At 59.0% G+C, this 23,508-nt stretch overlaps 4 protein-coding genes, 1 long non-coding RNA gene and 2 other non-coding genes across 15 annotated transcripts; 4 read left to right on the top strand and 3 right to left on the bottom strand.

Moving 5' to 3' along the window:
• On the top strand, positions 2 to 7,871 carry SLC16A11 (solute carrier family 16 member 11). Of its 6 annotated transcripts, none has more exons than XM_005669186.3 (6): positions 2 to 186; positions 449 to 656; positions 919 to 1,062; positions 1,227 to 1,994; positions 2,083 to 7,160; positions 7,462 to 7,871. In XM_005669186.3, the coding sequence occupies exons 2-5, from the start codon at positions 455 to 457 to the stop codon at positions 2,310 to 2,312; spliced, it is 1,344 nt and encodes a 447-aa protein (XP_005669243.1). In that variant the 5' UTR covers positions 2 to 186; positions 449 to 454; the 3' UTR covers positions 2,313 to 7,160; positions 7,462 to 7,871. The 6 variants fall into 6 exon arrangements, with proteins under 6 accessions (XP_005669243.1, XP_020923464.1, XP_005669245.1 ...); XM_021067805.1 differs by having other exon boundaries at positions 11 to 181; XM_005669188.3 differs by having other exon boundaries at positions 39 to 186; positions 449 to 615.
• On the bottom strand, positions 2,847 to 6,959 carry SLC16A13 (solute carrier family 16 member 13). Its single transcript, XM_003131926.4, has 4 exons — positions 6,268 to 6,959; positions 5,976 to 6,119; positions 4,645 to 5,382; positions 2,847 to 3,669 (listed from the first exon to the last, which is right to left on the bottom strand). The coding sequence occupies exons 1-4, from the start codon at positions 6,464 to 6,466 to the stop codon at positions 3,488 to 3,490; spliced, it is 1,263 nt and encodes a 420-aa protein (XP_003131974.1). The 5' UTR covers positions 6,467 to 6,959; the 3' UTR covers positions 2,847 to 3,487.
• Positions 9,247 to 15,073, bottom strand: BCL6B (B-cell CLL/lymphoma 6B). The gene is made up of 9 exons (XM_003131927.6): positions 14,969 to 15,073; positions 14,229 to 14,419; positions 13,798 to 14,019; positions 13,314 to 13,688; positions 12,913 to 13,037; positions 12,176 to 12,340; positions 11,951 to 12,081; positions 11,697 to 11,834; positions 9,247 to 11,335 (listed from the first exon to the last, which is right to left on the bottom strand). The coding sequence occupies exons 2-9, from the start codon at positions 14,405 to 14,407 to the stop codon at positions 11,219 to 11,221; spliced, it is 1,452 nt and encodes a 483-aa protein (XP_003131975.4). The 5' UTR covers positions 14,408 to 14,419; positions 14,969 to 15,073; the 3' UTR covers positions 9,247 to 11,218.
• Positions 18,023 to 22,303, top strand: LOC102161115. The gene is made up of 3 exons (XR_001300001.2): positions 18,023 to 18,694; positions 20,670 to 20,942; positions 21,410 to 22,303. It is a non-coding gene; the product is annotated as an uncharacterized LOC102161115 (long non-coding RNA).
• On the top strand, positions 20,070 to 20,149 carry MIR497 (microRNA 497). Its single transcript, NR_038558.1, has one exon. It is a non-coding gene; the product is annotated as a microRNA 497 (primary transcript).
• MIR195 (microRNA 195) lies at positions 20,360 to 20,439 on the top strand. Its single transcript, NR_038559.1, has one exon. It is a non-coding gene; the product is annotated as a microRNA 195 (primary transcript).
• On the bottom strand, positions 20,540 to 23,489 carry C12H17orf49 (chromosome 12 C17orf49 homolog). Of its 4 annotated transcripts, none has more exons than XM_003131935.6 (6): positions 23,255 to 23,489; positions 22,956 to 23,050; positions 22,246 to 22,347; positions 21,391 to 21,581; positions 21,064 to 21,168; positions 20,540 to 20,807 (listed from the first exon to the last, which is right to left on the bottom strand). In XM_003131935.6, the coding sequence occupies exons 1-6, from the start codon at positions 23,273 to 23,275 to the stop codon at positions 20,743 to 20,745; spliced, it is 579 nt and encodes a 192-aa protein (XP_003131983.3). In that variant the 5' UTR covers positions 23,276 to 23,489; the 3' UTR covers positions 20,540 to 20,742. The 4 variants fall into 4 exon arrangements, with proteins under 4 accessions (XP_003131983.3, XP_005669251.1, XP_005669252.1 ...); XM_005669194.3 differs by having other exon boundaries at positions 20,540 to 20,803; positions 23,255 to 23,486; XM_005669195.3 differs by lacking the exon at positions 22,246 to 22,347 and having other exon boundaries at positions 23,255 to 23,486.

Below are 23,508 nucleotides of genomic sequence, written 5' to 3'. Positions count from 1 at the left end.
CCCCCCCACGCCCCAGGTGGCCCAGGCCCCCAGTGGCAATCCCTGTTTACCCGGAGAGCCTGTGCAAGTTGGGCTCCATCTCGGCATTCTCTCCCCTCTGGGGCCCCGCCCGCCCGGAAAGCGGGGAGAAAACCGGGCCGAGCCATTCCTCGCCCTTCCCCTCCCCGCACCGCCGGGAGAGGTCGGGTAAGGGGGACCCATGTGTGTGTGGGGGGGGGAGTCTCAGGCCTGGGGGGGGGCGGTCCGGCTGTCACCCTGTACTCGCGCGGACCCGGGAGTTCTATCCCTAGGCCTAGCTCCCTCTCCTCCGCCCCGGTCCTGTTGTGCTCAGGGTGACGTGCCCACCCTGGGCAAACAGCCAGAGGCTGGACCTCAGGGATGCCCAGGTCCCTAGAGGAAGCACAGACGTGGAGGCTTGCCTCACAGGTATCTCCCCTCCTTCCCCCAGGCGGCGATGACCCCCAAGCCAGCCGGACCCCCGGACGGGGGCTGGGGCTGGGTGGTGGCGGCCGCAGCCTTCGTGGTGAATGGGCTCTCCTACGGGCTGTTACGCTCCCTGGGCCTCGCCCTCCCTGACCTCGCGGAGCATTTTGACCGAAGCGCTCAGGACACTGCGTGGGTCAGCGCCCTGGCCTTGGCGGTGCAGCAGGCAGCCAGTGAGGGGGGGGGGGCCCGAGGAGGGAGGCGGGAACTGGGGTGGGCGGGCCATGAGGGCAGTGGTGGGGGGCTCACCTGATGGATTACCAGACAATCTATTGGTGGAACTAAGTTCTAGAAGAAGAGTGGGTCTAGAGGGCAAGAGAAGGGGCTGCTAGACAGCGGGGGGGCGTTTAAGCCATGCAAACAGCCAATGAGAAGTGTTGGAGCGACTTTGGAGGCTCCGGGAGCGTGTCTTCCGTTGACCCCGCCCCCTTCTAGGCCCAGTGGGCAGCGCCCTGAGCACCCGCTGGGGGGCGCGCCCGGTTGTGATGGTTGGAGGCGTCCTCACCTCGCTCGGCTTCGTTTTCTCGGCTTTCGCCCGCAGTCTGCTGCACCTCTATCTTGGCCTGGGCGTCCTTGCTGGTGAGGGGGGAGGGACACCCGGGTTCTTAAGGGGTGATGGTGCAGAGCCCAGCTCGTTGGGGGCCAGAGGCCAAGGGGGCGGGGCCTCCTGCAACCAGCGGGGCCGGGACGGCGGGGGCGGGCGCTCCCGCTTCCTGCCCTCACCTGGTCCTATCCATTCGCAGGCGCCGGCTGGGCCCTGGTGTTCGCCCCTGCCCTTGGGACCCTCTCACGTTACTTCTCCCGCCGTCGAGTCTTGGCCGTGGGGCTGGCCCTCACGGGCAACGGGGCCTCCTCGCTGCTCCTGGCGCCCGCCTTGCAGCTCCTCCTGGATCATTTCGGCTGGCGGGGCGCCCTGCTCCTCCTCGGCGCCGTTACCCTCCACCTCACCCCCTGCGGCGCCCTGCTGCGACCCCTGGAGCTCCCAGGCGACCCCCCGACCCCACCCCGAAGCCCTCTGGCAGCCCTCGGCCTAGATCTCTTCACACGCCGGGTCTTCTTGGTTTTTGCTCTAGGCACGGCCTTGGTGGCGGGCGGGTACTTCATCCCCTACGTGCACTTGGCCCCTCACGCTTTAGATCGGGGTCTGGGCGGATACGGGGCAGCACTGGTGGTGGCGGTGGCCGCGGTGGGGGACGCGGGCGCCCGGCTGCTCAGCGGGTGGCTGGCGGACCAGGGTTGGGTGCCCCTCCCGCGTCTGCTGGCGATGTTCGGGGCTCTGACCGGGCTGGGGCTGCTGGCGGTGGGACTGGTGCCCGTGGTGGGGAGCGAGGAGGGCTGGGGAGGCCCCCTGTTGGCCGTGGCTGGGGCCTACGGGCTGAGCGCCGGAAGCTACGCCCCGCTGGTGTTCGGTGTGCTCCCGGGGCTGGTGGGCATCGGAGGTGTCGTCCAGGCCACCGGGCTGGTGATGATGCTGATGAGCCTCGGGGGGCTTCTGGGCCCTCCCCTGTCAGGTAAGGGCCTGAGCCAGCAGATCCATTCGCATCCCTCCTCTGCACCTGCGGTCCGAGGCCTCTGACGTCCTTTCCCCCTCCGCTCCAGGCTTCCTAAGGGATGAAACAGGAGACTTCACCGCCTCCTTCCTCGTGTGCGGCTCTTTCATCCTCTCGGGCAGCTTCGTCTACATGGGGCTGCCCAGAGCGCTGCCCTCCTGCCGTCCAGCCTCGCGTCCAGCCACCCCTCCCCCGGAGAGGGGGGAGCTGCTCCCCGCCCCTCAGGTGGCCCTGCTCTCCCCAGGAGGCCCTCGCTCCACGCTGGACACCACTTGTTGACCATTTTCTTGTTGGAGCCCCTCCCCCAATAAAGACTTTATGATTTTTCCTGCAAACTCCAATTGTTAGGCAATCTAGGATGCTGGAAACGCTCGACTTAAGATATCCATAAACACTGGTTCAGAGGAAGAGGATCCCGCTAAGCCCCAGAAGGCAGGAAGGGTGTTTGTTCAGGCAGTCCATTTCTCTTTGCCCATTACAGCAGGAAATCTTTGAGAAATCGTTTGCTTCCTCGCAGCTTCAGCTGGTTGGGGGGGGTGAGAGGGGGTGGTGTGCTCCCGGGTGCTAGCTGCCCCATTCTCATTTCCCAGATAACTTTTTCCTGCATGTCAACCTCCTTCCACTGGCCTGAGGGAAATATAAGAATCCCAGACCTGTGGAGTTCCCTCGCAGCACAGTGGGTTAAGGATCCAGTGTTGCCACTGCCGAGGCTCTGGTCACTGCTGTGGCACGGGTTCTATCCCTGCCCAGGAACTTCCACATGTCACAGGAGCAGAAAAAAAAAAAAAAAAAAAAAAAATCCCAGACCTGGACTTCAGCTTTTTTAGCTTTATCTCCCCCTCCCAAACTAGCACCCCCCACCATGTTCTTCACTATTTTCTTTCTTCCTTTTCTAAGTTACAGGGGAGAGTGGGAAAGAGGAGGTCAGTGGGCAAGTGGGAACAACTGTGGTGAGAGAGCAGAGTCCAGGGTTTAAATGCTCGGGGTCACCGGAACTCCTGGCTACCTCCCCTCAGCCAACCCAAGCATGTGGGCCCCGGCTCTTTTTGAGGTTCTGATGATCATCCAGTTTTCTTCATCAGTTGAATCTCAAAGGGACATCCCTCTTCCCCAAAGATCTGTCTTCAGGGAAGAAACTTAGGAGGCAACACTAGGAGATCACGTGAAACAGGGTAAGTCTCTTGGCCTTTGATTTCCACACTCTGTGGTCAGCTGTCTGGAGCAGGCTGAACTCCTGATCCTTCAGAACAGGTCACAGGAGCAAAGAAGAGGTAAGAACCCTCCACGGAATACAAAGGGTGGGCACAGCCATCCCAGGAGCCCCAAGCCTGCTCTGGCGGGAGGCGGATCTTGATGCTAAGGCACTGTGGTCTGTGGGTGCCAAGGTGGGGCAGGCGAACACCGGGAGCCGCCAACCTCTGGCTTTCGGGGTCTGACTCTCCCCGTCTTGGCGTTCAGTCCTCTCCCAGGCCCTCCTTGGGCAGCACCTCTGTTACAGGGTCCTGGGCCTTGGAGGTAGGAGCTGAGAAGCAGAAGAAGTGGGGCAGAGTGATGAGAACGCCACTCCCTGCAAGAAGGAAGGCCCCCGCCACCACAAAAGAAGCTGTGTAGTTGCCTGTCACATCCCGGAGGTAGCCTAGGTTCAAGAGAAAAAGAATACACATGGGTGATCTGTTTCCGGGGCCGCGAGCTCAGACACACTTGGGGGAGGAGGGAAGAAAATCATCCCTGGCTGATCATCTTGGAAGAGTGAGGACTCTCAAGATACAACTGGGTGAACTTGAGGACTGGGCTTTCCAAGGGGCCTGAAAAGTTATTTTCAGCCGCCTTCCTGCCTTCTGAAAGCATCTCTGCACCAGCCAGTGGGGGCCTGGGGATCCAGATGGAGTCAGGCACGCCTGTGCCTTTCTTCCCAATAACTGGGACCCTCGCTACCATGCCTTCACTTCATAGGGGTTTTTTTGGTTTGTTTTTTGCTTTTTAGGGCCTCACTCGCGGCCTATGAAAGTTCCCAGGCCAGGGGTTGAATTGGAGCTACTGCTGCCGGCCTACACCACAGCCACAACAACGCTGGATCCAAGCTGTGTCCGCGACCTACACCACAGCTCACAGCAACGCCGGATCCTTAACCCACTGAGCGAGGCCAGGGATCGAACCCGCAACCTCATGGTTCCTGGTCAGATTCGTTTCCGCGGCGCCACAACGGGACCTCCAGGACTTCAGTTAATGGTGAAGAGGAAAATAAACGTTACGGATCTGAAGGTTCTGGCATCTGGAGCCTGGAGAACTTTAACCAGATGGCTCAGACCCCTGGCCTGGGGCCCAGTGGGCCAGGAGAGAAGGCAGACAGCGGTATGCTCGGTCTGGCCAGGTCGTCTGAAAGCCCAAGCTGGAGGTACCTGGCCAAGTGTGCCACATGGCTTCCCTTCACCTTTCCACTGCCCCCGTTTCTTTGCTCCTTGGACCCGTTTCAGGGCTGTTCTGGTTGACCACGTGGGCTGTGCACTGTAGCACAGCAGGGGGCAATAGGCACACACATCCTACAGTAAATTCCCTCCCTGAATGGGCTGACACGGCAGCCATGGCCCCGGGACGCCCCCCTTCCCCTTACCTGACAGAGGGGCCCCCAGCAGCCCCCCGATGCTCTCTACCATCTGCACCAGTCCCAGGCCACAGTATATCCTTCCGGTCCCCACCAGTTCAGGCAGCACGGAGAAGGCCACTGGGGTCAGAGCCCCTGATGTGAAGCCATAGGCCACAGACAGAGCCACCAAGGCTGTGGGAGCCTGAGCCACAGGGAACAGGGCGAGTATCACCCCCGTCAGGGTGGTCCAGAGCATCAGGAGTCTTGCCACAGGCCCTGGGACTGCATCCCCTAGACACCCAGAAGCCACTCGCCCCACAAGGTCAGAAATAGCAGCCACCGAGAGTAGGAAGGCAGCAGGAAGTGCGTCCCAATCCAGGTCCCGGAGATGGGCCACCAGGTGCACATAAGGGATGAAGTAGCCCGTGTTGATCAGGGTCAGGGCCACAGTGTAACGGAGGAAGGGGCCGTGATGGAGGAGGCAGGTGAGCTGGGCCCCGGGGCCACCCACAGCAGGGTCCTCAGCCAGGGAGAGTGGGCGGAGCAGAGCACCACAGGCCACCAAGTGGAGGGAGAGGGCAGACACCAGCAGTAGGGCCCCCCGCCAGGCATAGTGGCTGAGCAGCCATTGGAAGAGTGGGGCAAAAGCAAAGGAGGACAGGCCCACGCCCGTCAGCGCCAGCCCGGTGGCCAGGGACCGCCGGCGAGAGAAGTAACGGGACAGGCAGGCCAGGGTTGGAGTGAAGGTCAAGGCCCAGCCAGATCCTGTCAAAAGGAAGAAATGGGGGTTGAGGGACTCTTAGGGAGCTCAGGGCACCCAGTCATCCTCCCACCACTGCCTGAATGCGGCACAGGCCTGAGTTACGGTCCTAGCTCCATGCTTTCTAGCTGTGTGACCTTGTGCAGTTCACCTCCCACCTTCAGTCTCATTGCAAAACAGGGCTTATATATTTTATGAGACTCTGGAGGCTTAGAGATAATGTTTGCAAAGTACCACAGACCTTTGGAGTTAGACCTGGGCTCTCCCGTTTCTGGCTGCATGTGCTTCATTTGCGAGTAGCATAAGCTCATCTGTAAATAGGATAATGAAAAGTCCCTGCCGCCACTTCACAGTAACTCCAGTCCCACTAGCCCTGGGCTTGTACTTTCTGGATTCATCGTCTTTGAGTTTCCTGATCTTCCCTAACCGGTTTCTCACTTTAGTCACCTCTCTTTAAGAAGCCCCTCAGGGCCCAGGCGCCAGCCAAACCTTTCCCTCGGCTTCTCCCTAAGCCTTTCAAAGCAGCCAGAAGAAGGTAAAAAGTCCAGAGGCCAAAGACTCAGGCTTTTGACTCTCCGGCCCTTGCCCAGGGTCTCACCTGAGAGCAGCCCAATACTCAGGTACAGGTGGGTCAAAGAGGTAGCAAAGGAGGCGAGCAGCATCCCTAATGCAGCCAAGATGCCTCCAGCCATCACCACAGGCCTGGGTCCGAACTTCGTGCTCAGGGCACTGCCCACTGGGCCTGGAGAAGAGGAAAGGTTCTGGGGGAAGCGCCCAGGCGTCCTTCCCCAGCAACCACCCGCCCCATCTCCTTGACTGTCTCCCCCCACCCCCGCCTCCCTTCCGAGGGTCAAGGGTCGCAGGACTCTGGACCCAGGCGCAGCACTCACTCCCGAACTGCTGCACCGCGATTCCTATGGAAGCGATCCAGGAGACTCGCGCCGCCTGCTCCTCAAACGCCGCCACAAACTCCACAAAGAAGACGCCGAAGGAGCGGAGCACCCCGAACACCAGCGCCGACTGGAAGAACGCTGAGAGCACCACCATCCATCCCCAGCCCCCGTCGGGGGGCTCAGCCCTATGTGCCATCAGGGAGGCAACAGGGCAGCCGCCACCAAGAGACCTTCGGGAGCAGGGCTCAGGAGGTTGCGCCCACCCACCTGGCCACCCAGCCGGCCGGCTCCGGACCGCGCGGGGGCGGAGAGGATGGTAGCGAGGAAAGCACCTACGAGGGCTTGAAAGATGCAGAGAGGCTGCGTGAGGCGCCTGCGCCTTTTCCTTAGTGGGGGAGCGATATAGGTGGGGTGACCAGGCCCTCGCTGGCCCCCCGCGTTCAGCGCCAGGGGGCGTGGCTACGCTGGCGGTAGTCGAGAGTCCGGGCCCGGGTGGGACAGACGGAGGCAGGGGCGGCCATTCGGTCTAGGAGCCCGGGGGCGGGGGCAGCACTGGCTTTGAGCCCCACCCCTGGGGCGCCAGCCTCCGGGTGGATCATCAATCTTATCATCGGAAGGGTCAGCACCTGGCCAGCCCGGCCGACATCCCCGTCTGCAGCTCACCAATGAAAACGCGGAACTCCTCGGCGAGGGGCGGGGCCAGAGGGGCGGGGCGGGGTTTAGAGCCCGTTCCTTGCAGGGGCAACGAGCCCGGCGCATGCGTGAGGCGGGGACTTTCCGGGACCAAGTCAGCGGACCCCGCGTGACCCAGGAGCCTACGAGGAGGCTCCTTCGGTCTCCTGTCTACCTAGCGGGCTAATTCGACCAGATTTCAGCACGGAGACGTGCACGTAAGGAGTCCCTGGGGGTTGGCGGTGGGTGAACTACTTCAGGAGAAGATAACGTACCTGCTTAATGAGGGACCCAGGAGTTGAAAGGTGGGGCGGGGGTGGGTGGGGGAGGGGGTTCCGAGGGATTCTGAGATAAGACTAAACAAAGTATCTGGCCAAGCACCTGAGGCCACTAGAATCTAGCCGGCTAGATCCCCGAGGGATTCAAAGACCAAGGAAGGAGGCAAGGGAATGGGCTGTTGGACTCCTGCGCTGATTTCTGTAATAGGAACTCGTTCCTGTTCCCTGTTCCCACTAACAGGAAACCTACAGGTCACGGAGACCAAAAATAACTGGGGAGAGGAAGTGCAGCTCTGAGCTCACTGGAGCCCCACCAAGCACCCTTCTTCAGTGGGGCTGGAAACTTTTCCTCTGCACTCTAGTAACAAGCACTTCCTGACCACAATTTTTGATCTCATGGTGGGATAGACTAAAGAGACAAGCTGTGACCACCACTGGAGCAATAAGCCCCTTCTACCCCACCAGCACCCAATTTCTCCAGTCTTACACAGCGCTATAGGGCTCGGCTTCAAGATCTTTAGGACACTGACCTTGAAATGTGAGCTCAAGTGTTCATACCGGACAAGTGGGCTGGGATGAGGAGGGAGGCTGGGTACTTTTCAAAAGCGTATTGAATCTTTATATGTGGGAAATAAAAATAATCATGCCCCAGATGCTCTTTTTTTGGGGGGAGGGGGGAGTGGGGTCAGAACTTTGGCTGGTGGGGACTGCATCAAAGATGTGGAAATTGGTGTGGCTGTATGATCGTGCCTAAGGGCACAGTCTTTAGAATCAAATCAGAGTTTCAGTCCGGGCTTGATCACTTGTTAACTTGACCAAGATCTTGAACCTCTCAGCTGGTTTCCCTAGTTGTAAATTGAAGCTAATAATAGTACCTACTTTTAGGATTGGCAGGGGAGTTGAATTAGAAAATCTATATGCTATCGGAGTTCCCGTCGTAGCTCAGTGGTTCATGAATCCAGCTAGGAACCATGAGGTTGCGGGTTTGATCCCTGGCCTCGCTCAGTGGGTTAAGGATCTGGCATTGCTGTGGCTGTGGTGTAGGCTGGCAGCTGTAGCTCCAATTCGACCCCTAGCCTGGGAACCTCCATACGCCGTGGGAGTGGCTCTAGAAAAGGCAAAAAGACAAAAGAAAAAACCCCAAAAGCAAAAAACTCTATGCTAAAAGGCATAGTTTAGAGCCTGGCATGTAGCAGGAGGTAAGTAATAGTAGCTGGTTTCATTTTACACAGGGGATAAGCTGTAGTGGGAGAGGAAGGAAGGTTTTAGTTTAGCTTCTTTGTTTTGTTTTTTGCTTGAAAAAAAAAAATCTAATCCAGATCATGGGTTTTCAAAGATTGAGAAACATAATCACAAACAAAATGTTGGAAGGAACTTACTCCTTCCATGTTAATGGACTTGTTTCACAGACGAGGAATTTAAATCCAAAAGGAAGGTAAGTTATCAGAATTAGTGATCCTTTTTCTTCTGCCCACAGGGCAGAACAAAGCTGGGCAGCAAGAAACACGGGGCAGGGGAAAGGGTGGAAGAGAAGCATGTGTCAGACATGGATGGATTCCAAGGCACCATTGCTGGGGAGGGGTAAAGTTGGCACACTGGCTCTAACCACACAGCCTTCTCACTGCCACCTCTAGCTCCTGTTGTCCTTACGGGACTCAAGTCCTATCCATTTTCCATGGCGGTGGTGGTGGTAGGGGGTATCCCAAGCATTAAGTTCCCCAGCACAGATGCATCCCCCAGCCTCTTGGTATTATTAGTGGCTTCCTGGTTTCTCCCTGCCGCCTCCACACCTCAGGCAGGAAGTGACTTCAGAGCAGCAGGATGCAGGTGGCTCCGGAGAGACTTCATGAAGTCACTGGTTCCTACACAATGAGCCGGAAGGCAAGGGGAGAACAAGGGCCCCTCAAAACATCTGGTGGCATGGGCACAAAGTCCAAGATGGTATCCAGGAGGGAAGACCCCCTTTCCCCCCCTCCAGCTTCTCCCAGTCCCCAGATCTGCCCAGGCAAGAACCCAGGACACAGCAGGCAGCACAAAGAGGCTTCTTTATTCCATGATTCTGATCTTGCAAGATCTAACATCTCCACCCCTTGGCACTCTGCACCTGCCCATCCAATCTGCTAAAAAACCCCACAATGGTTCCTTCTCATGTCACTCCTCTGCTTTCCCTCCCTCCTTCAGTTCTGCCGCGGGGAGTAAGAGGGAAAGAGGGAGAAGAGGAGCTGTCTTACCAGTCCCCAAGTGACAGTCACTAGCACTGACCTGTCTTGAAGCTCCACCCCACAATTTCAAAGCGCTTCTTACCCTCCACTCTATGCCCCCAAATCCAGCAGGCCCCAGGGTAACAGGAGCAGGCCTGTAAATCAAGGCTTCAGAGACTCATCTAACATTCCAGACAGTGCTCCCACACAGTGAAGCATCAACCCATTCCTAACTTTCTGCCTATTTGGTCTACACCAGAGACGGTGCCTGTCAACCAACCGCTTAATCCTACCTGGATTCTTGGTCGACCGGAAGGTCAATCAGTCTTTTAAATCTTCTCCATCTCTAAACCCAGCCATAATCCTAATTATAATCTCAAACAACAGCAACTCCAGAATGGAACTCAGCCCCGTTTCTTTCCTGTGGAAGGTTCTAGTGCATTCACTGGTTCCAGACAGGAATGCAGTGGCGGGAAAACCAGGTCGCAGACCCGGGCTGTTCTAAGGTAAGAAAGTTACCAAGCACCTGGGACTTCTAGAGGCAAAGACATTTCTGGAATCTGGATACTTGCCAGAAGATATCCAAAAACCCACTAAAGGAAGACGAGGTTCATCTCAGGTAGACCCCCCCAGGAACATTCACACCCAGACGCCTTTGCAGTAAAGAATGGGTTGTATTCTTTACTGCTGAGTTGAGATAAAAGGTTTCGTAATTCTCCCCTAGGTCGTAACCTTCTTAGGGACTGGGCAGACTCAGAAACGGTTGCACCATCTCTGATGAGGAAATTTCAGATTTCTCCCACATGGAGGGATCAACTCAGTGCTAAGAAGGGGCCTCAGTGGAGGCTTATGGGCTCAACTCAAGCTCCTGGGTGGGCTCTGTCATGAGAGACAGATGCAGTGGAGCCAAACCTAGGTGACCGGACCCCTGGGGCAGTCCGAAGCAAAAGAGAGAGCCTCTCCAATCAGCTCCCCCAGATCCAAGACTGACAGAGGCCCCATACCCACAGCCTCCAGGAGGTATTTATTACCTCGACTCCAGGCTCACCATAAAGGTTCCTATAACCCTTGAAGAACAGAGCAAAATCTATATTGGGTGCTAGCCTGCTAGAGAACCTGCAATATCTAGTATACCAAAGAGGGTTCCTGACCCAATTCCGTAAACCCACATGTTCCCACAGCTGCCCCAGAACAAACGAAGGTTCCAGACCTAGAATTGAAGGGGCAGGACACAGAGAACCCCTTTCTCCATTCTAAACTAACCAACAAGAAAACAGAAGAAAGAATTCTAAAGAGAAAAGTTAGGACAATGGTAATACAAAATACTCAAGCCAAAGGAGACAGCCAAGTGCTAATCTCTGCCAGCAGAGCTGTGACCTCACATTCTGTGTTTCAGGTCACGTTTGATCACACTTGTGGAAGAGGGACCTGGGAAATGCAGCAGAATGAAGGCCCCGGGTGCCACCCAAAGGCCTCAATAAATTATATTTACAGATAAACTAAGATGGGGGCTGCAGGTGGAGGCCTGATTTCCTTAAGGCTCCCCTCCTCCAGCTCCTAGCTTGTTCTCTCCTCAGAAGCAATTTTGATTGTGGGGAAGAGGTTTTGACCAGCAAAACAGAGGCAGATCTAGCCGGGACCTGCCACCCTGCTCTCCCCAGTGAGAAAATGAAGGTGGTGGCAGTCGCTGACATCCAGGGTCCTTGCACACCCCCATGCCCAAGCCTGACAGAGAACCAGGCTGAGCCACAGCTTTCCCATCTCCGGGGAAGGGAGTGGGGCCTGGGCCGCGCTCAGCTAGGGCCCCCCCAGAATGTGGTAATGCACTTTGGTGTTGGTAGCAGCTCCGTGTTTCTGGCGCAGATGCAGCCGGAGTTGACTCTTGTGCCGGAAATGCAGGCTGCAGGGGTCGCACTGTGGGAGGACAGCCGAGTCAGGTCCCTCTCCACCCACCACCCCCTTTTAGGCGCTGAGCGAAGGAGGACCGCAATTTGGTCCGCACAGCGTCCCAAATCCTCCGGGGAGGGCCGAGGAGATAAGCCCCGCCCCTTTTCTAGCCCTCAGCTCCTCTGCGGGAGGGATAGTGCCCCATCCCGGAGTCGAACTTTCCTACCTGCGATCCCTACCCCCGGCCCCGCCCTTTACTCACCAGGGCTCTTCCAAGACCCCGCCCACCTCGAAGAGCTCTGGCCACGCCCGCTCCTCTCCAGAGCCCCGCCCCACGGTAAACGGGAGGTCACTCCGGGCTTCGGGCCCGGCCAGGTCCGCTACTCACGTGGTAAGGCTTCTCTCCCGTGTGGATGCGAACGTGGCTCTTGAGGGTCTGTAGGTGGCGGAAGCGAGTCCCGCAGGTGGGGCAAGGATAGGGCTTTTCCCCCGTGTGGATCAGCACGTGGGCCCGCAGATGCGCCACCTGGGAGAGGAGGGGATGTCAACCGCGCCTCCGGTAGGGACGGAACCCTTCCCGTTCGGCCCGCCCCGCCCTCCCGTACCCTTGCCGTTCGGCCGGCGCAGAGCCCGGCGTCCTACCTGGACAAAGCGCGAGCCACACGTCTCACACTTATAGGGCTTCTCTCCCGAATGGATGCGGCTGTGCGTTTTCAGGTTAGCAGGCCGGTTGAAGCGGGCTCCGCAGATGGAGCAGTGGTAGGGCTTTTCCCCTGGAGCCGAGGAGGGAGGGAGGTCAGGGACTCCACCAGAGGACACCTGCGGGGCACGAAGGCCAGGGCCGTCGCCTCCCTGCCCCTCCCCTACCTGTGTGCACAGTGCGGTGACTGGCCAAGTTGCCCTTATAGCGGAAGGCAGACCGGCAGAGCTGACACTTGTAGGGCTTGTCCTCATCCCCAGGAGCCAAGGGGTCCAGCCCCGATGAGCACCCAGCCACAGCCTCACAGTTCTGGCAGCTGAAAAATTCACTTCCTGGGAAGGAGGGTGGGGCATGACAACAACGCCTTGAATCCTCAGACCAAGCGGGAGCAGGCTTCCTTTTTCTCGGGTGCCTGTTAAGGTTTCTGGGGCTCCGCTGACTTGCCTGGGGTCACACGGTTTTTAAGCGGACAAACCAAGATCTGACGCCGTGTCTGTCCGATTCCAGAGTACTGGGCGAATCTCCCCGGTAGTGGTCGTGGTAGGTGGAGGCCCTACTCGCGGGTGGAGGTTTCTGTTTCTTTCTCCTCTCTTGCACCACTCTGGAGGACAGCTTGCCAGAGAGGCATTGCCAAGCCGTGGGCTGACCACTCAGCCCTGGATGGGAATAGGCCCGGAGGCTCCCAACTTTGCCGCTCATTGGAAGCTTTAAAAAAATATGGATGCCTGCCTGCGGACATTCTGATCTACAGGGTGTGACCTGGGCAATGGGAGGTTTAAAAGCTCCCTAGGGATTCTAATTTGCAGGAATTGGAATAGGCCCTTCCTGAGGGCTTTTGGCCTAAACTGGCCTTGAGCAGCCACAGGCGAAAAGCCAAAAAGGAGGCAGAAGGAGAGGCTCTTACCTGGTAGTGGACGGGCCCGCCCAGAGGGTGGCCCAGTGGTCTCTGGAGCCCGGGGTGCGAGGAGAAGGGGGGTATTGACTGGAGCCCCACATTTGAACTGTCCAGTGGCAGCAGTGGGAGAGAGCCTAGGCAGACGTCACGGCCCAGAGAAAGGGGGAAGGAGAGATTATATGGTTGGGGGTTCTTCCCTGGGGAACTTGTTGCCTAAGGCCCACCCGCTGGATGTGAGAGTACTGACAATGAGCCATATCCAACTATGCTCCCAAAGTCCCCTCCCCCACCGAGAAAGCCTGGCCAACTCCCTAAGGGGAGCCAGTGTCTCTGAAGGCCACCCCCTCACTCCCTCTTCCCAACCACCGAGGCCAGCCTCTCCACGTTCTGGGGGTTTCCAGTCACTGCACCTGCTCTGGGGGCCAGGAATGGGTCCTTCTTCGCTGCCGCTGCTGCTGCTGCTGCTGCTGCTGCTGCTGCTGCTGGAAGCCTCATCTGCACTGGGGAGCTGAGCTTGGGAGCAAAGTTGACCAGAACTTCTCTCCCCGCCTAGGCTCCCTGCTTGGGAGGCCTGAGAGTTTAGCACGATGAACTTGTACTTTTTCCAGTTGCAGGCCTTGGGGTCTGGGCTGCCTGGACTGGGGGGCCCTTGACTGCAGCTGCGAGACTCAGTAGGTGGGTCTGGGTGTCCTTCGGAGCGCCTGGGACTGCCTGGAGGAGGGGCCGTTGGGGGCGTGGGGGGTTCTGCCTCCAGGGGTCGCAGGGAGATGCCCAGAGGTTCATAGCTGAGAAAAGAGTGATGGACATTAGTCCTGTTTCCTAATTTTGTCCTCTGCCCTAGACACCTAGGTTGCCACTTCATCCACGGGGAACGCCAAGGCGGGGCTCCCTCACCTGGCCTGGATGAAGCGGTGGCATGCCTGGACCACGTGTTCCATCTGCAAGTAGGTGGCAGCTGCCAGGACCGCTGGCGCCGTAGCCGGAGAGAGGCGTAGGCGCGAGGTGTACATGAAGTCCAGAAGAGGAGCGAAGCCTCCAGCTTCCGGACCCCCAGGCAGGGAGAGCATGTCTACCCCCACTCCTGCACGGCCTCGGAAAATTGAATAGAAGAAGCCACTGGAGAGAGGGCAGATGGGTCACATTAGGGGCTGGGGAACCGAGGGAGACCAGCGCACCAGTAGAAACCCGCCCCTACAGAGAGCCCCGCCCCCAAGCCCTAGACGCCCCGCCTCCTGCTTCTGGAAGGCTTGGCTTCGGGTTCCCTCGCCAAGTCCTCATGGCTCCGCCCCCTTCCCATTTGGGCCCAACCCAGCCACGCCTCGAACCTGCAGGCAATAAGAACCGCCTTGTGCGCTCGCAGGGGTTGCCCGCCAACCAGTAGCGTGACGTCAGTGAGGATCCCGCGCAGGCGCAGCTCATTCAGGTTGCCGAGCACGTCGGAGGAGTGGCGAGTGAACTCGCGGACGTAGCCCAGCGCTCCCTCCGGGGTAGCGGTGGAACCCATCGCGACGTAGGCCTGCGGGTGCCGAGGCAAGGGCTCAGGGATCCAGGCCGTCCTAAGACGCCTTCCCTTCCGCGGTTTGCCTCCTCCTCCTGAGGGGCAGCTAGAGCCAAGCCCCCGGCCCCGGCTCTCGCAGCCTCATTTAATTCGTCTTGTTCTCTCTGCCTTCAACCACAGCATCGCTCGCTTTCCTCCTCTAGATGCCACAGCGCTTGGAGCGAGTTGAAGGTTCCCACACCGCGGCGTCGATGGCAAGCGTGGGGAATCCGGCCCGCAGGGTCCTTAGTTAGACTCCCAGTGCCCTTCCGGCATCCCCATTTCCCCTCAGCCTCACTGCGCGCCTGGTCTCAGGTGTCCGATCCTGCTTGGAGACCCCAGACGACCTGCGGTCCACACCTCTCCAAATCCCAATCGAAGCTCCCTTCCCCGAAACACAAACTTCCACTCTCCAGTCCCGGATCCCTAGTTTAGCCCAGTTTCTGGGCCTCAGTCTTCTTTCCATCAACAAGCCCCAACCCTCTTAGGGGACCTAGGCGTCTGGCTCCCACAGTCTCAGGTTCTTACCCCCGTCCTGCAGGGGCTTCGGCTTCTCTTCTCAAGGGGGGCGGGGTCTCTCTCCCTCTTGGCTTCGGCTCCTTTATCTGGCCGGGATGTCGGGGGCGGGGGTGGAGGTGGGGTGAACGCCTGGGTCTGTATCCTTCCTTCCTCCCTCGCTCTCCAGATGGTGAACCCGGGGCGGGGTCCCCGGCTCCAGGGCGGGACCTCAGAAACGCTGGGTGGTCGTAACGTAAGGGGTCTTGGGCCTGAAGGTGGAACTGAGGATGGGACATTGGAGTTGGGGAGGAGGTTGGGGATATTGAGATTGGAAGTGTGCATAACCTGGGTCGTCGGGGGGCCCGGGCGGGACAGCGAAAACTGACGTGTTGCCTTTAGCAAGGAGCCTTTTAACAGGAGAGTGAATACTACACAACCCCCCTTCCAATGTACGGTATTACGGAGATAAAGGGGAGCCCTAAGAGGCACCAGGTTTGGGGAGCTGATGGGGGGCTCCTGCGGGCTCTCGGACAGCCGGAGGGTGTGGTGGAATGACAGCCTCCTCTGGCAGGGCCTGCAAAAAGGGGGGCTCTGACCGCGCTCGGTAGGGAGGGGGCGGATATGATTTCTAGTTCGTTTCCTTCCATTGTCCTGCGACCGGACGGCTCCGCCAGCTGCTTCCCCTCGAGGAGGTGGGGAAAGCCCCGGGTGGGGGCCGAGAGACGTTCAGGAGCCCTAGGGTCCGGACTTTCGCTCCCCACTCTCTTCTTACTCCTTTTAGGGATCCGGAGAGACAGACTCCCGCCCAAAGCCCGCTCGCCCTCCCCCAGTCCCAGCTCACTAGGGCCTCGGGCACCCGCCCGTCGGCTACGCTTGGAGGCTGGCGGGACGCCGGGGTCCAGCGCGGCAAGTAGGCAAAGCTCGGCAATGTTTGGCTCCTTCCACGAGGGGGCGGACGAGCACCAGCCTCGCCTCGCCCCGTCGTCTCCACCGGCTGGGGGGTCCACAGGATCGGTTAGGTCTGGGTGGCCGTAACCTTCGTTCTCCCCCCACTTTGCGCTGGTTTATTTTGTCCAAGGGAGTAAGGTTGGGCGGAGGGAGGGCGAGTTAGGCGACAGAGGGGACTTTCCTCTGCGGCTGTGGTTCCTACCTGGGGTGAGAAATCCGCGAGTGGGACAAGGAGCAGGGTCTGAGCGCTGGGAGCTTCTTTTCTTACTGAGCTGGATACTGTTATCTGTCTTTAGGGGTGACTTTTTAGGGAACATTCATATGAAAGTTGGATGCGGTGAACAGACAGAGGGAGGGTCTCAGGGTAAAAGAAGGGAGCCAGGGCAGGAGGGGCCGCTAAGCCCAGTTTGAGTCCCTGATCTGGGAGATAGGCCCGGGTCACAGCCTCATATTTTCTTTGCGGAGACAAGGTTTTGTTGGCGGAGCAAGGTTCATTTGGAGAAGGGGGGGGGGGTCAGAGCGGAGTCTGGCTGCAAAGCAGGGCTTGCGTTTGGGCTCAGAAGAGTCTCCAGTTACCCAGTGATGACTGCCCATTATCCATGGAGCTGCCTAACCTGGCCTGGGGCCCTCCCCTTCAGATTTGAGGGTGTCTTTATTTGGGTGCAGGAAAGAGCTGTTGAGAAACTGGGAATGGGGGACCACTCAGGATTCCGGATGGTGAGGTGGCTTTTGCAAATGGCCATTACCTTGGTCTCTGCCCAGTTGGAGGTGGGAGTTTGACTAGGGGCTCCCTTTGGTATCAGGATGGAGCTGCTTTTGTGTCATCTGGTTAATTTGTCAATTGCGGGGTGCATGTTTCTTATGGGATGTTGAATTAGTTTGATTGGTTTGGGCACCAGGGGGCCTGCGTTCGGGCTTGAGGGCCAGTAGTAAGTTTGAGGCATGGAGCTGACTTTGAAGCTATGTTAGTTCTGGGGATCCGGGCACCCACACTTTGGAGATGGTCATTTTGGACTATCAGGAGAACCTGCTAGGTGTTCTTTGGAGGTGGATGAGCGCTTTGTTTGGGGGGGGTGCATAGTCATTGGTGCGTGGGGACCGTCTGAGTTCCAGTAGAGGAATCCTCCCGATTTGGGGATGCAGTCTATTTTGGGGTGCCAGAGAAACGTCAGGGCTCAGGCTATGTTTTGGGGGGCAGGAAATTCAATTTTGGGCTTTTATTAGCTTGAGGTAGACCATATTAGGGAGCTGGGAGCCAGTTTGAAGGCCTTGTGTGCTTGCAGGTCCTTGACGGGGAGCAAAGTTTTATACTGAATGTTGTGCAGACTTACTTCGAGGAGAGGAATGTTTCTGCATACGTGTTGCTGGCCAGGAAGCTTTTTCCAGGGGGAGGTGTCAAGGTGAGGGCCCAGGAAAGGAGACGAAAGTTTGGGGGTGTCCTTATTTGGGGGTGTTTTGCCACTCTGGGTGCATTTGGGGAAGCTAAGTAATGGCTCATAAGGCGAGACTGATTAGGGTCCCCTTAACCGGGAGCACAGTGCTTGTCCGAGACGCCCTTCGCTTACACTGCCTCTCACCCCAGATTCTAGAAGTTTCTTTCTCGAGTGAACCTCCACATATGCCCAGGATCTGAAGGGAGACATTTGGCAAGGGAGCATCATTTCTCTTACTCCGATGTGGCCTGGGTAGATCTGAGGGAGAAAAGATGGTTTCAGACTCTGAACCCCAATTTCTTGAGGGAGCACGCCTCGGTCTGGGGGGAGACGGGGGAGATGGGGGTATCTTGTGGTAAAGTGGACCCCCGTGACTAGGACAGTGCTGTTGGAACGGTGACAGGGAGGTGAATCTTGAACCCTGATTTGCTAGATTAAGAGCCCCAAACAGAAAGCATGCAGAGGACTGGGAGTGTGGGTGAGATGGGGGGGTTCCCCCGGGCGGCAGGGGCTGCGGGTGGGCAAGCCAGGCCGGCTCTGCACACCCCGGTGCCTGCTGTCTTCGGCTCTCCTCCCCTCTCTCCCTCCCACCGCCCACCCCCCCAACCCAAGGAAAAAAAACTGCCTGTGCAACAGCAATGGCAGATTCCAATCCTCCAGGCTTTCCTAAACCACCACCGAGACCAGCCAGGGGGGAGGGGAAGGGAGGATCGGGCTTTCCTGCTTCCCTAAGACTGGGGCTATGAGCTTGACCTCCTGGCCCCTAGCCCTCCGAGGAGTGCCCCCCTCCCCCTGGCCTGGAAGCCAGGTGTCCTGGACCCTAGCCCCCGAGCAGGGGGGGGGCCTGGAGAGACGGGGAGGAGGAAGGAGGGAGTGACTTCCAAAATTGGCATCGGGACAGAGCAGGGCTGGCGGGAGGCAGGTGAAAGACGGAATTTTCCTGAAAAAACGGGGGGATCTGAGGACCCCAAATTTGGAGAGCTAGTCCAGGACCGTCCTGCCAACATCCTAGATTTTTTTGGGATTTTTTGGGGCCCCCGGGACCCCTCTAGATGGGGTGAGGAATGTAGTGTTGGGGGAATCTGACTGGGGCATTGCAGCTGCCTCTCCCGCCGAGTTGGAGACGGATGGGCTGGGACGGGTTTGGGGGGGTGTCCCCAGTTCTGACTGGGAGTGGAGGAACCCCCTCCTGTGCTCTCTTGTGGGGGTCCCCCCTCCCTAGGGCACTCCCCACTCCCTGAGCCAGCCGAGAGGAAGGAGGCCAGCGATGCGACTGGGGCGGCTCCTTTCTCCTGCACCCCAAATGTGAGGGATGCACCCCAAAATTTGTTCCCTTCATAATAGGGGACCAGGATCTCAGGGGAGAGTAGCTGAGGTAAGTGGGGAGGAAAGTGTCCCCTGTTTTCAGGAGAGACGTGGCGGTTGGGGGGAGGTTTGGAGGTGCGTGCTGGGGTGGGGTTGGGCTTTATCAGTCTTGAAACTGGGGGGATGATTGGAGAGGCTTTCTCTTACACCCCGAAACTGCAGTCCCCCAGGTAGAAGCCAAAGACTGAGACCAGAGGGCCCCCCACCATCCCAAGCCGTTAGTGTAGTGTTTGATTTCTGTTTCATCCCCACAAAGGCTCTGCCGAGGATGGGAGCTGGGGCAGCTGTTCGGGTTTGGGGGTTGCGGAGGGTGGCGTGAGGAGCAGGCGGCCTTGGCAGGATTTGATGTAGGACAGACAGGGGTCTTGACCGAGGGGGTCTGGCATCCCCCGGGGCCTAAAAAGTCTGCTTACACCACCATCTTAGATCTTTGTGATTGCTAAGAGTTTTGGGGGGTGTGTCGGAAGGGGGGTTGGTATAGGATGGGATGCGAGGTGGGAAGGTAGCTTGTGGGTTTTAGCAGATATTGTTTTGATTTGCGGAAGGGACTTTGGACCTGGGATTCTGCTTTCTGGGGGGTGTTTTTAAAAACTCCAGCCCTGGACAGGAGGAGAAGGCTGAGGGAAGGCCTAGGGTGGAGGTGGGGAGAGGCATGTTTGTCTCAGCTTAAACGTGGCTTTCTGGGGTGGGCCCGCCTTCCTGGGCCTGGTGGATGGGCTGATGGGGGTTGTTGCGGGGGGGTGGGACTTGGGTCCTGGGGGGCTGTGGGGAGTTAGGACAGTGCTGGGGGGTAAATACCTGGCCCCCAGGTCCAGATGGCCCCCGCCCCGGGCCCTGCTGCTCCCCTTTCCCCCTGGCCTCCATTTCCTGCCTTTGGCCTCCATCTTGTGGCAGGCCCAGGGCCCAGGGCGACTTCCGGCCCCCCTCTCCCAACCATGTTCCGGCCCCACCACCTCTGGACTGCCAACTCCCAACCCTGCTGTCCTTGGCCTTCCGTCTCTCCTTGCTTTCTCTTGGGTTCTGACCCAGGGAGGGGAGGAACGGACACAGGAAGCCTTGGGTCCCTGCCCTTGCTGAGCCGAGAGGCCGTCTATTGGTCCCCACAGTCATTCCCCGTTTCCTCTGCCTCTGACCCCACCCTGAGGCTCCCCTGAGCAGAGAGCCTCCAGGGAAGATGCGCCCAGTCTTGTCCCACGGCGAGCTCCCCCTCGGGGCCCTCTCCCTCCAGGTGCCTGCTCAGCTCCTCGCTCTGGCTTACTGTCCTCCCCAGCCCTTCTTGGGGCCATGTTTGCCTTTTAAGCCTTGGCGACCTCCCGCCCTTGGCGGTGGGGGTCTTCGCAGCCCTGGCGCGTGCTCCCTTCCTCTCAACCCACCCCAGTCCTGCTCCCGCCCCAGCAGCACACTGTGGTTTGTACGGCACTGTGGCCACGTCCAAACCACACTGTGGTGTTAGAGCGAGGGTGGGGGAGGCATCGCGGAGGCTTGGCCCGGAGGCCACCCTGGAGAAGCGACACAAAAAACATCTGGGGCCTTCTGCTGAGGTGGGGTCGGGGAGGTGTGAAAGCGCTGGAGGCTGCCCCCCTGAAGTCCCCAGGGTCTCAGGATACTGCCTGCCAGAGACCCCGGAGTCCGTGCCGCCTCCGGAGAGCAGAGGGGGGCCTTCGTTGCCCACACGCAGCCCCCCTGGCTCTAGCAGCACAGAAATATTGGCACCGGGCGGAGAGTCTGCCAGTATTGGCTGTGCTGCCCCAGGCAGGGTGGTGAGAGCTGCGGAGGAGGGGCTGAGCCCCGGGGGCCTAAGGAGAGAGGGACGAGTCCCCTGTCCTCCAATAACCTCAGGCCCAAGGCACCAAGCTGAGAGGGAGATCTTTATTGTTTTCTGTATAAAAATGTCCATCAGACGGGGGATCCGAGGGGTCGGGGCCGGATGCTCATACAGGAACAGCAAGCTGGGCCGCCCCGGCGGCCTTTCTGCCCTCTCTCAGGCAGGCCTTGCTCAGAGTCCCAGGCGGTCCACAGGTCCAGGGTGAACAGTGACAGGGGTCAGAGGTGGCAGGCTCAGCAAGAGAGCAGAGGAGGATCAGCAGAGGTCAGAAGAAGGCCAGAATCCAGGGTCAGGCTGTCTGGAACAGGAAGTGAAACGGGCCGAGATGGAGCGAGCCCCAAGGTGGCCTCCGAGATGACCCCGACCTCCCGGAGCAGCGGGCACCTGACAGACCCTGCGTGCACAGGAGGGCACCTTCTCTCCCAAAGCCCAGGTAGGTGGGAGGGGGCTCCTGCCGAGGTCCGCCCCCCACCATCGGCATCAGCACAGGGGGGCGCGGGGGTGTGGGGGCGGGGGCGCCCCTTCAGCTGCTGTGGGAGGAGGCAGACTCCTACCCTGGTCGAAGTTGAGTTTCTTGGCCGGAGGAGTCTCTCCCAGCCCTTCAATGTCCACCAGGTCACTGTTGGCGTCGGAGTCGTTCAGAGCACTGAGTGTCACATCTGGGAGGGGGGCACAAGCTAGGTTCTGGGTCCCCTGACGTCCCCCCCACCTCCACTTCCCAAAGTTCCAAGCCCGCCCTCCGTCCCTCCCCTGCTCCAGCCCCTCTCTGGGAGCCTTCACTGGGAGAAGAAGAGAGACGTGCCCTTTGACCCAAGCCCAGTTCTCTCACTGAACCTCCTGTGGGCCCTTTAATCCCTAGGCAGCAGCTCCACAGCCCTCACCAGCCTTCTGTTTCTTTAGGGGGGGACCCCCGGCCTCGGGGGCACTGGAGCTGCTTGGTGGAGGGGCAGCCGGAGGAGGCGACAAGACGCCAGATGCCACCTTCTTGGGCCCTTTCTTGGGCGAATCAGCCGGAAGGGGGATGCCGGAGTCTTCGTATACCTTGCGCTTCACCGTGGCCTTTATCTGAGCCCTGAAGAGGAGAGAGAGCAAGTTGGGAAGGGGGGTCGTCAGACAGGCTGAGGGAAGAAGGGAGGGGAGGGCAGGGGCAGTGGGCCACTCTGAAGGGACACGGGGGCGCCCCGTCCTAAGAATGCAGGCCAGGGTCCCAGCGCTTTGGGCAGGCTCTGATCTTTCTGAAGCTGTGCAGCCACTTAGGGCCAATGGAGCGTGAAGAGCGGAGTCCCTCGGCTGAGTCGTGGGACAGGCCCAGCTCCTAATTCTCTTCTGGGAGGGATGACTGGATGTGTGGAAGCTACCAGGTGAGCCTGGGTGATCGACAGGTAGCCTGAGACTTATCCTGATCTGCTAGTTCAGAATCCTAATACCGCTGGAAACACCGCAGGAGCGTCTCGAAAGATCTGTACAAATAACCAGGGAACTCCTATCACCAGATTCGATTGCTCAGGCAACCTAAAATCCAATTCTTGTAAGGGCCTGACTGCCAGAGCATTTTAGTTAACTTCTGATCAATTGTAACAATTCTTTTACTCTTTCAGTCCTCGAGGGAATGCTAACAAAACTAGCAACCGAGTAGGAAAGATGTTGAGCTGGGCGTTCTGAGGAAGACGGAGCAACGGGCATGGAGGAAGAAAGCTGCCCACCCACCCTCTCTCTGCCAGCCAACCCTCCCTCACACTGTCCGTTCCTTGATGACACAGCTGATGTGATTAAGATCGTCCCCAAATCGCTTCACAGCAGCCCTCAGCATCTCTATCTCCGTCTCCGTCCACTTGGCACTGTCAGAAGGGGAGAGGGGAATTGCCAAAGTGGGAGGAGGAGGAGGGGTGTGGAGCCAGCCCACCGGCCATGCATTCCACAGCAACCAGCCTCCTCCCCTCAATGCCTGGGGCCCCTCCCACGGGTCCACAAAGACATCCTCCTTTAAAAAAAAAAAAAAAAAAAAGGTCCCGTGGGAACCCTGAGGACCCCCCAAGCACACAATATTGCAACAAGCGCCACCTTAGAAGAAACCCTCCCCCCCCAACGTGACACTGCTGCTGTAAACAGCATTCAAAAGTAGGAATCTTACAAACAGAACCCCTAAACACAGTCTGCAGCAGTTTGACAGAATGCCACATGATTGGGGTAGGTGGGGAGTGGTGGTGATCTACAGTCTGCTAGTTCGCAGCAGGGTAGAGCTGTGAAATGAGTCCGGATCGTGAGCCTCAGTCTGTGTTTCATTCATTCATTCATTCATGCAACAATCATTTATTAACACCTATTCTGCGCTGTGCCAGGCACAAAGGGAAACTAACATCTGTCCCGGCCCTAGAGAGTGTCCGTGTCTGTGACCGAGTCCCAGCGTCCGCTCTCAGCGTCCACGTCCCAGCCTGGGCTCACGTACCCCGCCGGGGATGAGTCGGCCACGGGATGCAGCTGCATGGTCAGCTCCCCGAGCTTCGTGAAGGCGGCGCCCGCCGCGGAGAAGATCTCTCCGACCTGGGGGCGGGGCAGCATTACGGGGGGCCGGCGCACACCCCCGCGCCGTCCCGCCCGGAGCCCCTAACCCCACCCCAGGCTGGACTCCCGCCCGCCACCCCACCCCCGCCCCCCGCCCCCGCCCCGGACGGAAGAGCCGGGAGCCAACTGAGAGCCCGCCCTCCCGTGGCCGCCAGGGAGCGCTGTCCGCGAGGGAGGTCGAACCTTTGTGGACGCTGACGTCATGGCCCCGCGCGCCTCCTCACGGAGACGCAGCCGCCGCCGCTAGCCCAGAGCCGGGACCACGGAGAGCGGGGAGACCGAACGGCTCCGGCCTCCGCGCAGGAAGTCCCGCCCCTTCCCGCAGCTGATTGGCTCCAGCTCGGCCGCTCTTCGCCTCACTAGCCACGGTTACTTAGGTCGCCTCCGCGCGCGCAGGGAAGGAAAGTGGAAGACACCGCCTCACTTCCGGCTCTGCT

The sequence above is a fragment of the Sus scrofa genome, chromosome 12, assembly GCF_000003025.6.
Source record: "Sus scrofa isolate TJ Tabasco breed Duroc chromosome 12, Sscrofa11.1, whole genome shotgun sequence".
Lineage (NCBI taxonomy): Eukaryota > Metazoa > Chordata > Mammalia > Artiodactyla > Suidae > Sus > Sus scrofa.
This window is presented reverse-complemented; position numbering and strand designations above follow the sequence as displayed.

Bases quoted from the DNA above. Each gene is read 5' to 3' on its own strand.
- SLC16A11 (XM_005669186.3), top strand. From the start codon at position 455: ATGACCCCCAAGCCAGCCGGACCCCCGGACGGGGGCTGGGGCTGGGTG. The intron at 657-918 runs GTGAGGGGGGGG...GCCCCCTTCTAG, and splicing joins GGCGGTGCAGCAGGCAGCCA to GCCCAGTGGGCAGCGCCCTG. The intron at 1,995-2,082 runs GTAAGGGCCTGA...CCTCCGCTCCAG, and splicing joins TCTGGGCCCTCCCCTGTCAG to GCTTCCTAAGGGATGAAACA.
- SLC16A13 (XM_003131926.4), bottom strand. From the start codon at position 6,466: ATGGCACATAGGGCTGAGCCCCCCGACGGGGGCTGGGGATGGATGGTG. The intron at 6,120-6,267 runs GTGAGTGCTGCG...CCTCTTCTCCAG, and splicing joins CGCGGTGCAGCAGTTCGGGA to GCCCAGTGGGCAGTGCCCTG. The intron at 5,383-5,975 runs GTGAGACCCTGG...TCCTTTTGACAG, and splicing joins GAGTATTGGGCTGCTCTCAG to GATCTGGCTGGGCCTTGACC.
- BCL6B (XM_003131927.6), bottom strand. From the start codon at position 14,407: ATGGGTTCCACCGCTACCCCGGAGGGAGCGCTGGGCTACGTCCGCGAG. The intron at 13,689-13,797 runs GTGAGGGAGCCC...CTCTTTTCTCAG, and splicing joins CACCGCTTCATCCAGGCCAG to CTATGAACCTCTGGGCATCT. The intron at 12,341-12,912 runs GTAAGAGCCTCT...CCTCCTTCCCAG, and splicing joins GCGGGCCCGTCCACTACCAG to GAAGTGAATTTTTCAGCTGC.
- C12H17orf49 (XM_003131935.6), bottom strand. From the start codon at position 23,275: ATGACGTCAGCGTCCACAAAG. The intron at 23,051-23,254 runs GTTCGACCTCCC...CCCCGCCCCCAG, and splicing joins TGACGTCAGCGTCCACAAAG to GTCGGAGAGATCTTCTCCGC. The intron at 21,169-21,390 runs GTGAGGGCTGTG...CCCCCCTCCCAG, and splicing joins CCTAAAGAAACAGAAGGCTG to ATGTGACACTCAGTGCTCTG.